Raw genomic sequence first — 13,226 nt, forward strand, 5'->3', positions numbered from 1 at the left:
TTACAACCATCCAGCAAGTCTGCAAAAATGATCTTCCCTGCGGTCTTTCATTTATCTCATTATCTGACTCCTAATGTGCTTTTTCCCCCTTTCTTTTCTCGCCACACTTGGTGCAAAATCTTATTAGCTTTTTTTTTTTTTTCTGGCAGGGGCTTCATATAGTCTTTTTCATTACATTTCCTAATAAAAGCAATCACTAGGAAGGCACGGCTGGAGGATTAAAAAGCCACCTCAGCAGCCGCCTGGCCAGCAGAGCCATGACTTGCTATAGCCTGGTTCACGCTGCCAGGGCAGCCGGCCAGCCCCTGCGGCCCAGGTCAGCCAGCCAGGCTGTGCTGTGGAATATTCCAGGGCGGGGAGAGTGGCTTCGCTGCTGCAGGTGCACGAGGTTATAGGAAATGTCAGAACAAAAGACCTGGAGGTGTAGCTCCTCCCTGGGGCAGCTTCAGAGCAGGAGTGAAGGCTGCCTGCCTGACCCCCCAGGGCTCTGGTTTTGATCCAGAGAGAAGAATATTTGAGGCCTCTCTCTTTGGGCCTTGGCCCACCCCATAGCACATTCTTTTGAATAACATCAGTGATGTCAAATCCTCACCTTTTGAGAATAGATTTGATTTATCCACGCTTTTTTAAAACAGATTTTATTTATTTGAGAAAGAGAGAATGAGAGAGAGAGAGAGAGAGAGCATGAGAGGGGGGAGGGTCAGAGGGAGAAGCAGACTCCCTGCTGAGCAGGGAGCCTGATGCGGGACTTGATCCCGGGACTCCAGGATCACGACCTGAGCTGAAGGCAGTTGCTTAACCAACTGAGCCACCCAGGCACCCCCTCCACACTTTTTAAAAAAATTTCTGATAGTAAAATTCACATAACTTGGGGGGCCTAGGGGGCCCAGTCGGTTAAGTGTCTGCCTTCAGCTCAGGTCCTGATCTCAGGGTCCTGGAATCGAGTTCTGCATCGGGCTCCCTGCTCGGAGGGGAGCCTGCTTCTCCCCCTGCCCCTCCCCCAGCTTGTTCTCGCTCTCTCAAATAAATAAATAAAATATTTTTTGAAAATTCACATAACTTAAAATTTACCATTTTAACCATTTTTGAAGTGTACAATTCATGGCTAAGTGAATTCCCTTTTTTTTTTTTTAAAGATTTTATTTATTTGAGAGGGAGAGAGAGCATGAGCGAGGGGGAGGGGCGGGGAGGGGCGGAGAGAGAGGGAGAAGCAGACTCCCCGCTGAGCAGGGAGCCAGACGGAAAAACAGGGCTCGATCCCAAGACCCCGGGATCATGACCCAAGCTGAAGGCAGACGCCCAACTGACTGAGCCACCCAGGCGCCCCCTAAGTACATTCACGTTGTTGTGTAAACGCTACCACCAGCCATCTCTAGAACTTTTTCATTTCCAAACTGAAACTCTGTTCCATTAAGCACTAACTCCCATTCCCGCCTCTCCCAGCCCCTGGTGACCAGCAACCTGTTTTCTGTCTCTGTGAACTTGACTGCTCTAGGTACCTCGTATATGTGGAATCCTGCAGTATTTGTCCTTTTCGTGACCGGCTTATTTCACTCAGCATAACGTTTTCAAGGTTCACCCGTGTTGTAGCCTGTGTCAGAATTTCCTACCTTTTAAGGCTGAATGATATTCCATTGTATAAATATACCACATTTTGCTTGCTCCACACCTTGTTTTTTTTTTTTTGAAACAAAAACACTTCTATCCATATAAGGAAAGTGAAAAGAAGCGAGAACCCACCCAGATACCCATCACATCAATATAAGGGTTCCTCTCCCTTTTGTGTGTTTCTTTCTTATGCTAATAACTATATCTCCACCCCCTCATTGAATAATCCTGTCCTCCCCGGGTGGGTTCAAACCGCGCCGCTGAGCTAACCTCACGACAGAAGACATAGTGCTTGGAAAGGGCCGAAAGTTACCAGGACACAGGCGTGATAAACAAGTTAGGGCAAAGGAAGGAACCTCTGTAAAGTAATAAGACATTTTATTGCCCAGGTTATAAGCTGGCCCTGAAGTGGATGATTTTGGCCACACATTGAGTGACACTGGGTTAACTACAAAACCTCTCAGGGGGGTGACTTTGAAGAGAACAGTAGTCATTTGGAAATATTTGGCTTATGTTTTAAAATAAAGGTACAAAACAATCAAATTCAAAGTGACGTTTCAATGTCTTGTTGCTTTGGGGATCGCCGGAGGTGCTCGGCTAGGACTGTTGGAATGGGTCCCAACCAGTGTTTCTCGAAGACCAGAGAGCATCACGGATTTAGAAGACATGCAAGAAGAGGCATTATTGCCGAAGTGTATGCATCAGTATCTACAACAGCACCACGGGCGGGACCAGAACCGCTCCCGGCACGGAGGCTTCCATCTCAGCCGCTGGTTCGGTTAATAACGGCAATGCCTTGGATCTCTGTGGTCCTTTGGGAAGCTTTTACCTTTCATTTCTTGCCACTCTCCTCCAGACTCTCTTGCTCTCAGTCTCTGCCAGTCTCCGCCCCTGGCCCAGATCCTGGAAGATAGCAGATTTTGCTCAGGGAGAGTAGACACGCAGAGGTGACAAAGACAACCTTACGGGTCCCCTTTCCTCCCCTCTATCTGGTGTCAGAGCCCCTGAAACAGACCACGGATTTCACTACTTTTCCTCTCTGTGTGTGAGCTAAGGCGTTTATTTTCCTTTTTTTTTTTTTTTTTTTTTTTTTTTTTTTTTTTTTAAAGATTTTATTTATTTATTTATTTGAGAGAGAGAGAGAGAGAGAAACAGCATGAGAGGGGAGAGGGTCAGAGGGAGAAGCAGGCTCCCCGCTGAGCCGGGAGCCCGATGTGGGACTCGATCCCAGGACTCCGGGACCATGACCTGAGCCGAAGGCAGTCGCTTAACCAACTGAGCCACCCAGGCGCCCTAAGGCGTTTATTTTCCATGTGGCCTTAAAAGCTGGATCTTTTCCCTATACACTCACACACACGCACACATACACACACGGACACACACACGCACACACGCACACACACACCCTCTCTGTTTCCACTAGTATCAGCCTAGAAAAGATCACCCCCTTTCTCTTCCTGAGAAGCTGCCCCCTCCCTTCTACCAGTGCTCCAGGGGGCTTTTATTTTCTTTTATTCTCAGCTCTCTATCAATCAAGGGGAGGGGGAGACACTTTATCTGAACCCTTAGTGAGCAACAGCCGCAACCAGCAGCTGCTAGGGCAGTGGGAACTTCATTTCCGGCGCTGACGTTTATAAATGTGGCACAGAAACCAGTAGGGACCGAAATAAATCAAACAGCTTCTCCAGAGGTCCCTAGGGGCTGCTTTAGAATTTCTTTCCTTTGGGGGTCATGTTCCTTCTCTTTCTTTGCAGGGGAGGGGTGGGAAATGCTGTGATTTGCAACACGGAACGAGCCACCTTCTTGCTCCTTTGTAAAAACACTGAGCCCGGGACCCAGGATGCTCTGAGTGAGAGCATTGGGTCCGTCTCTGGATGCGGAGAAAGGCTTGGGGCTTGAAGTCCTGGGTGGGCATTAGAATGCTGGCCCTGTCACTTACTAGCTGTCAGTTTCCTCATCTGCAAAATGGGGCTAAGAATGCCTGCCTTGCCCACCTCCCAGGGCTGCCGTGCCGATTGAATGAGATGTCTATAAAGTGAGTGCCCCGAAGCTTTTGATGAGCTCATGTGATGTGGTGAGGGTTCCTAAGGGGCAATGATAAGGACCAGGGTTGTCCAGGAAGCTTTTGGGATGGGCTCCGGACAGACCTTCCCCAGCCCATTCCACAAACCTTGGCTGTTTCCTTTCCTTTCAGAATTCTGGGCAAGGAGCACGGATAGTCTGTTCCAAACACAGCTGGACTTTTCCCAATGTGTTTTCTAAGCCTTCCTTCTTCTGCCCGTCTAAATACTGAGAAAATAAAGGTGGACACGTATGATAGGGAGAGAGAAGGAGTGAGGGGCGGGGTGGAGAGACACTGAGAGAGAGGGAGAGAGAGAGACAAAGAGAGGGCTGCCAAGGACGAAGGCAGGAAGAGGGGAGTGTCTGGTTAATACCGTGCTACTGTGAGCTCGCACGGACCCTTCCAAAGTTCTGTACAAGAACCTGCTCAGTGAGATGAGACCCGGGGGCGGGCTCCACTATCTCACCCCTTTTATATTCCCTACATATCCAGGTGCTGCATACCACCTTTCACCTGTTTTGGGGTCTTTCTGTGGATTTGGATCCCATCCAGGCCAAATCTTGGCTGTGGCTGGGCGCTTCGGTGCAGGCAGGAGGCTGACGATGCCCTGAGCCCCCTCAGGACAGCAATTACCTGTACAGCGTTTTCTTCCAAGTCTCTTTCTGTAACAAGATTCCACCCAGCTTCACTCCCCAGAGGCAACTTGTGTTGCCAATTTCTTGCTATACGTAGAGAGAGAAAACTGATATTCTTTAAATATTTGTTCAACACTTCATTTAAATAGGTTAGGTACTGCAAAGAAGAAGGATGAACAGAAGACCACGCATCTCTATTGTTCTCAGCAATGCAGCCTCGGTGGGCAAGTGCATGCCCCAGTCTTTAAACAAAAGCTGTACATAAGCAGGACCCACTTTCAGCTGAAGACAGTTAACCTTGGAGGTCACAGCCTATACCTGCCTCTTACCAAAATAGTCCTCCTTTCAAACAAGTACAGGGATTCCCTAAAAGCCACCTGAGCAGCAAAATTCTCTTCTATCTTATTCCAATTCATGATGATGCTTTAGGGTCACATGTATTCTGGTCCTTCAGCCAAAGTTTGGCCAGTCCACTCCTAAATCTGGTTCTTATGGTAGCTATTATGAAATTCTCACTCTTGCTGCCCTCTGAGGGAGGTGGTCATTCTTTTTTTGTTTTTGTTTTTGTTTTTAAGATTTTGTTTTTTTAAGTAATCTTTACGCCCAACGTGGGGCTTGAACTCACCACCCGGAGATCAAGAGTCACATGTTCTGACTGAGTCAGTCAGGTGCCCTGGGAGGTGGTCATTCTTGTTGACAATTGCCACTTTGTTTTCACTCTTTGTATCTGGGGCCGAGGGAACAGGGGAATGTAAATGAAGGACATATTGTTGAGTGGATGTATGCTGGGTCCCAGTAATTTGATTGCAACTGAGGTTGGAAGCCTGGTAATGTAGACTGAATTATTTGGACTGACCTCACAGTAAAATCAACTAGAAGTGCTAGATAAAATATAAAAAAAAGGGCGCCTGGGTGGCTCAGTCGTTAAGCGTCTGCCTTCGGCTCAGGTCATGATCCCAGGGTCCTGGGATCGAGTCCCACATCAGGGGTCCCTGCTCTGCAGGGAGCCTGCTTCTCTTCTGCCTCTGTTTCCCTCCCTCTCTCTCTGTCTCTCATGAATAAATGAATAAAATCTTTAAAAAATTTTAAAAAATAAATTTAAGAATATCTTAAAAGCTTCAAAGAGTTGATAAAATACCAAGGAATCAACAGGCCAACATGGAAGAAAAAACCAAAGCATAGAAACCAATTTTCCCTGAAAAAGCATCTGTCAATCCTAGCAAATCTGAACTTTCATTTTGAACACTTGGGAGAATGAGCGGGCTAGAAATCCATGCTCAGTGCCTGCACATGGTGGGGAGTCTAATAGAACATCCTCCCCTCAATACACTGAGATCCCAAAGGACTCCTGCCTGATCCAGAGAACCTCAGACCTGGGACTCTGTTTAGATAGCTCAGGACTGGTGGTGCCCCTAGTGTTTGGCAGAAGTCAGCAGGTGCCCCTAGTGTTTGGCAGAAGTCAGCACGATCCTCTCCAGAGGAAAGCCCCTTCGTATTCATATTATTCCTATATATGTGGAATACATACAATAAATTAATGTGTAATAAATAATAATTTGTTCAAGTGCAGATATTTACATGTAATAAGAAATTATGTAAAGGGACAAAATAGACTTTAAAAACTCCAAATACAAATTCTTTTTTTAAAATTTTTATTTATTTATTTATTTATTTATTTTTAAAGATTTTATTTATTTGAGAGAGAGAGTGAGCGAGAGAGAGAACACAAGCAGGGGCAGAGGGAGAGGGAGAAGCAGACTCCTCTGCTGAGCAGGAAGCCCGATGCGAGACTTGATCCCGGGACCCTGGGATCATGACCTGAGCAGAAGGCAGATGCTCAACAAACTGAGCCACCCAGGAAAGCCCCCCACAATACAAATTCTTTTTTTCTTTTTTAAGATCTTGTTTATTTATTTTTCAGAGAGAGAATGAGCAGGGGGAGCATCAGTCAGAAGCAGTTTCCCCACTGAGTAAGGAGCCTGATGCGGGACTTGATCCCAGGACCCTGGGATCATGACCTGAGCCAAAGGCAGACATTTAACCAACTGAGCCACCCAGGCATCCCTACAAATACTTAAAATTAAAAAAATAATAGTAACTACAATTAAAATTCAACTCATTACTTTAAAAGCAGCTGAGATGCAGAACAGAGAATTGGCAAAGTGGAAGATAATAGTGAGAAATTACCCAGTGTGCAGCATGGAGAGACAAAAAGGGGAGAGGGATGGAGAAAATAGTAGATACAGTGGCTAGAGCCCTAGTATATGTTTAATTAGCATCTCAGAAAAACAGAAAAGAAAAATAGGGCAGAGACAAATATTTGAGGAGAGAAATGGCTGAGAGCCTTCCAGAAGTGATAGAAGACACTAATCTACAGATTCCAGAGGCCAGTGAATCCCAAGCATGAATGTCCTGTCTAAACCAGCAGTCGTATGAGAGAGGAGGGAGGGATACAGCTCAGAATTGTGGCTTTGATGCCTGAGATTCTCTGCTCCCTTAGGCTCCCCTCCCTCTTCCACTACCTCAAGCCCTCTCCCCCCAGCCAGGCCCTGGTATCCTACCACTTCTCCGCAAAGGCCCTTCCTCAGACCTCTCTTTCTCTCTTGTCCTCAAGGAGAGGAAGGAGGCCCAAGGCAGAAACAGAAAAAAGAACAGAAGAATAAGAACCAAAAAGAAATCAGAGTAAGAGAGATAAGCCTTACAGGTATTATGACTCAGGAGATGGGCCAGACTGGCTTTGGGGGTCAGCCTGGAGGCAACAAATGGAAGATGGGGATTGAAGATGTTGTAGGAGTTGCTATCCAGGATTCTGCTTCTCTTCCTTTTCCTCCTCTCCCTCAGGCTTCCCTCTGATTCTCTGCCTCCGTGACCCTACGTTTGGCAGTATCATGTCAGGAGGACCTGAGCTCCCATATCCATCTACATTCCCTAACAAACAGCAACATCAATAGTCAGGCTGCAGAGGTCGGAGAAGGAAAGACCATATCCCCTTGAAAACTGGAGAATACCAGAGCACTGAATCCCTGGAGTTGGTCTTCCTGCATGCTACTGAAGTTTGGTTGCTATTTGTCACCTGTTAAGCCAGCCCGATCTAGTGAAAGCCACCTGACTTTTCCTGCCCCTAGTTCTCACACGTCCCTGCAAATCCCGATCCCGGAGTATCCTGATAGCTAGGCTATGAAGCATGGGAAAGTGGGAGGAGAGGCTCCCTACAGATAATTCATATACTGTTTCCATCCCAGATATACCCTCACCTCCCCAAGGGGCAGCACTGGGACACCAATTCCCAGCACTCTTTGATTTGCCATTTTTCCCAATGTCTGCTGAGCTCTCCAAAAGCCTGGTGATGGGAATAGACCCGCTCAGATACACATAGGTGTAAAGAGACCTACTAAATGAACACCTGATTATATCTTAGAGCACCACAGTTAGATGAGTGTGCAGATGTGCACACAGATTTGTGTAGAGCTGGGATAGAAAGACTTTGAGACAAGATTAAGAAGATTCCAGTATTCGATTTTTGTCCAACATCTTAGCGGGGCTAAGGCAGGGGTGGCCGCTACTCTCCAAGCTTCTCAATGCTGCCTAGGGATGACAAGAAGAAAGATCCTGGAAAGTTGGCCAAAAAAGACAAAGATCCAGAGAACAAACCTGGGGGCAAGACCAGAGAGAAGAAGTGGTCTAAAGGCATAGTTGAGGACAAGCTCGGTAACCTGGTCTCATTTGACAAAGCGACATATGACAAACTCTGTAAGGAAGTTCCCAACTATAAGCTTGTAACTCCAGCTGTTGTTTTCGAGAGACTGAAGATTCCGGGTTCCCTGGCCAGCACAGCCCTTCAGGAGCTCCTCAGTAAAGGACTTATTAAACCGGTTTTATAGCATAGAGCTCAAGTCATTTATACCAGAAACACCAAGGGAAGAGATACCCAGCTGCTGGTGATGATGCATGAACAGATCCCACCAACTGTATCTTTTGGAAAATAAAACTATTAAGTCCAAGAAGAAGAAGAAGAAAAAGGAGGAGGAGGAGAGGAAGAAGAGGAAGAAGAAGAAAAGGAAGAAGAAGGAGAAGGAGAAGAAGAAGATGATGATTCCAGTGTTCATCTTCAGGAAAGTTTTCCCTTAAGACAATGAAAATGTCTCCTCCCTCACTTTTACTGCATTTCCTTTTGTCCTAGTGAGGTGTGAGGTGGCTGTTCCCTTCCCAAGCTACATGGTGATTTAATTTTTTCTCAGAGATTTCAGCCCCAATTCCCAGGACTTTCCTTATTGTCTTTCCTCCCCTGGAGACTGCCTAGCAATGGAACTCTTGTATCTTGAGGGAGTGGGGTGGAAGGTAATATCCGCCACTTAACAAATGCAAACATGAAGACAGGGCAGGAAGCAGAAGCCAGGGTCTCCGGGTGTGCTACCCCCACGACCTCCAGGCCTGAAGATGGGCCCTGTCCTCAGCAGCTCACAGAGACACTTTGATAAACCTTGCCAGGCCAGCCTGGATAAGAACTCCCTGAACACCCAACACCGGATGGCTGGAGATCGCTATGAGTCTAGGGTGCCTACGGCAGCCAGAGAAACCCACCACACATTCGGCAAACATGTGCGGGTGTCTTCTCTGTCCTAAATGCCTTCTCCATGCACGGACTACCACGAGGCCATCGGGAAGAAGGGGCCGGCCCCATAGGACTCATGCGGAAGCCACGATATAAAAAATGGAAACAGCAAGGTGCCGTATAGTGTGCAACTTCTGAGATTTCAAGGAAAGAATATGCCTTTAAATATGTTTGGACACTCATAAAACGTCTCTGGAAGGAGACAAATGAAAATGCTCACGGTATTGCATGTGAGGAGAACAAAGTGGGTGAGGACAGGGCGGGAAGGAGACATCCCTTTCATTGTTGTTCCCTATGTCTGCATGACCTATGGAAGATGGCAATCAAAAGCAGACCCCTGCCCCTTAAGGAGTTGGGGGAAGGAGGGGGGGGGAAGGCAGACCTGCAAACAATTGCAATCCACTTTGCTCATTGTTACCCCTGAGACGCAGATGGAGTGAGAAAGGGAGTCTAGGACAGAGGACATCCAAGTTGGCTTGGGGGTGTCGGGGAATTTGGAATCATCATCGCCGCGAATGCTGGAACCTCTCTCAGCTCAGCCCTGCCAGGGCCTAAAGAGCACAGGGAGAAGGGACCTGCCATGGAGCTGCAAGAGCCGGCGGGGGGCCGGAACTCGAACTGCCGAGAGCGTGTGCCAAGCTGAGGAGCTGCGGTTTTATCGTAATAGGAAATGGGCGGCTGTTAGGAATTTTCAGGAGGGGAGTCACCTGTGAGATTTGCTGTTTAGAGAGAGAACTCTGGCAGGAGCGTGGAGGGATAGATTAAGGGGGGCAAGGAGAGGCCAGGAGACTGGTTATGAGGTTAATTCGAGAATCTAGGTGAGCGAAGGCAGATGGATGACCTGGGGCAAGGGCAGCAGAGGGAGGGGGGATGGCGGGGTGGGGGAGCCGAACCTGAGACGTGCGAGGGGGCTACAATGTGTACGGAGAGCACATATAGAGCCAGCTCTACAGCTCTTGGTTTTCTCGCTCCGGCGTCTTCTGCACATTCAGGGCCCCAAACACCCCTGGCAGCTGGTGGGATGGGTCTGGAGGGGCCACTTCTCGGTCTGCCTGCCTGCCTCCTGGCCCCAGGCTCCAGCGCCTTGGCAAAAAGGGACGGAAGAACGAGAACAGAAGATTCTGCCTTGCTATTCAACTCCTAGGTCTCTCTTATTTATTCCTCGCTCTCTCCCGATTCGAGTCCTCTCATTATTTCGAGCTGTACAGCTCGCTGCTTCCCTGGCTGGGCTCTCCCACCCCCGTCTGCGAGGTGTCAATCAAGCCATCAGATGAGCAGCTCAGCCTCACGTCCTCGGCGGCTCTGCCCCAGGACACGAGCAGCAATTGCTGACACTCAGCAGCGTGGTCTAGGGCTTCCGGCTCTTTCTTTAATGGTCTTCCGATCCAAAATGGGTGTTAAAATGGAATTTGAGGGGATCGCTTCTCTCTGCCTGCCCCCGCCAGGACAGCCACAAGGACAGGCAACCCTGAGAGAGAGGGGAAGCCTTCAGAAGTCAGTTTCCTTTTCATTTCAAGGCTGGGCCATAGCCAGTGTCTGCTTTCTGAGGAGCTGTTTGAAATTCTTAACAAGAAGCCGAATGCTTGAGTCCGGGAATCCAGGGCAGGCTTGTGAAGTAGGGATGGAGAAATGGAATTGTCATTTTATTTCTGAAGGGATATTATATTAAACAAAGGAGAGGTGGGCTACAGAGCCGCTTTTGTAGCCTCCCTGGAGAACCGAACAATAAGAACCGGTCCAGGGGGAGGGGGGCGGGGCAGCAGGAAGAACTGAGGTTAGAACAAAGAAAGAACTTCCCCCGGCCCTGGAACCAGTGACCGGGGAGATCTGAGGAATCTGCTTCCCCAGGGGATTCCTCCTTCTCCTTTTACAGATTGTGAATGGAAACTCGGTTTTGATAGAATATGGAAGCTAATGAGCATTAAGCTCAATTACTGTGCCAAATTCTCTTTAGATCTTTGATAACACGCACACGCAGAACTCACGGTTGTGATCCGAGTGCGTCTATTTGTGTTCTGTTCTTTTTCTCAGGATGATTTCATACATACACACATTTCTATGTAGCCCACAGTCCACAGCTTGTCATTTTGAATCGCTACATAGTATTCCGTTGTGTCAACGTGCCAGAATTTGCTCAGCGATTCCCTGTGGCCGGGTTGTTTCCAGTTTTCTATATTGTAAGAGCATGGCTGTGAAATGTCTTCATACAAATGTCTTTTTCTTCCCTTGGATATTTCCTGGGGGTAGAGTTCCTCAAGTCAGATTTATAGGTCAGAAGGTGTGAACCATTCTACCGTGGGTGCACGCTGCCCAGCTCTCTCCAGAAGGCCCAGACCATCTGAGTCGCCACCCTATTCTCTCTCCTTCCCCCCAGCACTGACAACATCAGATTTTATCATTTTTATTTATTTTTGCTCATTTAATAGGCACATAATCTTTCTTTGTTCTAACCTTGAAGTTATTTAATTCCCATTTCTTTCCCTGCTGGTGAGGCTGGGCACATTTCCATGTGAGGATTTATTGTCTGCTTTTCCTTGTGTGTAAACTGTTCATCTTCTCTGACATCTTATCAAGAGGAATCCGGGGGCTGACCTTACATATTTCTATCAAGCTTTTGCATATTTAAATAGTACACTTTCCCTGTTATGTCTACCATCCTTTACCTCTAAGGGAAATGTCCAATTGTGAGGCAGATGCCAGCCCGTCCATGTGGGTTAGGGGGTCAGGTGGAGGTGAGATGACTTCTGGATTCTAGAGTGGTTTTTTGCCCCGAAGGAAAAAAAAAAAAAGCCAGTCATATGGTACCCCTTCTCTGGACCCCCCTTTTCCTAGTAAAGGAGGGGCTGGGCCGAGAAGACAGCTAGTTGCCCAGGCCACTCGGGGGCATCCTTTGCTGAGGGTGGGCCACTTCGCCAAGGCTGGGCAGCCACCTGCGATCACACGGATTTCCTGATCCAGTATTTTTTCCCCACTCACAGTATGGCCATGAAAGAAACAGCAAACTACTGAAATCAGAATCATCAGTACGAGTTCTGAAGAATTCCCGGTATAGCACAGTGGTTAAGGGAACAGGATCTGGAGCAGATGACCCTAGGTTCACATCTCAGTGCCTATGCTTACCAGGTGTGTGGCTTTGTGAGCCTTAACGTCTTTGGTTGTAAAGAGATATTTCAGGAGCGCCTGGGGGCTCAGTCAGTTAAGCATCTGCCTGGGGTTGAGCCCACATCCTGCTCAGCGGGGAGTCTGCTTCTCTCTCTCCCTCTGCTCCTCCCCCCAGCTCCTGCTCTCTCTCTCAAATAAATAAAATAAAAAGTCTTAAAAAAGAGGTGTTTCAGTTATGGCTGCATACAAAACTACCCCAAAACTTCGTGGCTAAACCAACAACTATTTCTATTCTATCTCATGATTCTGTGGATCAGGAATTCAGATGGGGCTTGTCCGGGTGATTCTGCTCCATGTGGCCTTAGTCGGGTCACTCAGCAGTATTGAGCTGGTGGCTGGGCTGGAGCTGGGGGTCCAAGATGGCTCCACTCTTCTGTCTAGCTCTCCGCGCAGTGTCAGGGCCTCCCCACATGGTCTTTCCCACAGGGTGGTTGGACCTCTAACATGGTGGCTCAGGGCTCCAAGAGGGAGTGCTCCAGGACCAGAAGAAGAAGCTCTCAGTGTCTTAAGGCCTGGGCCAGAAAGTGTCACTTCCGCCATATTCTATTGGTCATGCAGTCACAGAGCCCATGATGGGAGGAATGACAAAAATTGGGGGCCATCTTATTATGCCCAAAGTGGGGATAAACATATGGCCTCCTGTGGCTGCAGGGATTAAACGAGGTGATGTGTACATAGGCAGATTCACCATGAAGCTAACAGAACTTCAACCACAGGGCTCCTTAACTGGACAGTCTCTTCTTAGTCCTAGGACCTAATTTTGGATTCATAAATTTTCTTTTCCTTTCCTTAAAGAAGACCCGCAAATTGTCTAAGAACCAGGCCCTACAAATCCTAGCTCTGTCCTGAATGCGGGTACTGGGACTTCCAGAGGGCGGTGTGCTCACTCCAGGGCCCCTCCCTGCCCGGGGCTGGTGCCTGAGGCCCCCTCTGTGCCTCAGGAGAAGGCGCCTCCTCTCACTCTGTCCTTTCCATTTGCTCGCGATAATTTCTTCTCCTTTGTAAAAACCAAAAGTAAAAGATGCTGAGAATAATTTCATAATCACAAAACTGCCGTCCCAATTGTTCCCTGCGTGTACCCGCTGACCTCACCACCCACCAGGGAGGTGGGCCTTACCCTGGGCAGAGTGCCAAGTTCTTAGCTCGG

The 13,226-nt window shown here is 48.1% G+C and overlaps 1 protein-coding gene across 1 annotated transcript; it reads left to right on the top strand.

The window, feature by feature from the left end:
- Window positions 1-7,138: 7,138 nt before the first annotated feature.
- Window positions 7,139-8,186, top strand: LOC116647536 (40S ribosomal protein S25-like). Its single transcript, XM_032428997.1, has one exon. The coding sequence runs from the start codon at window positions 7,884-7,886 to the stop codon at window positions 8,184-8,186; it is 303 nt and encodes a 100-aa protein (XP_032284888.1). The 5' UTR covers window positions 7,139-7,883.
- Window positions 8,187-13,226: the final 5,040 nt, after the last annotated feature.

Source organism: Phoca vitulina, unplaced genomic scaffold (genome assembly GCF_004348235.1).
Source record: "Phoca vitulina isolate PV1807 unplaced genomic scaffold, GSC_HSeal_1.0 scaffold40, whole genome shotgun sequence".
Lineage (NCBI taxonomy): Eukaryota > Metazoa > Chordata > Mammalia > Carnivora > Phocidae > Phoca > Phoca vitulina.

Bases quoted from the DNA above. Each gene is read 5' to 3' on its own strand.
- LOC116647536 (XM_032428997.1), top strand. From the start codon at position 7,884: ATGCTGCCTAGGGATGACAAGAAGAAAGATCCTGGAAAGTTGGCCAAA.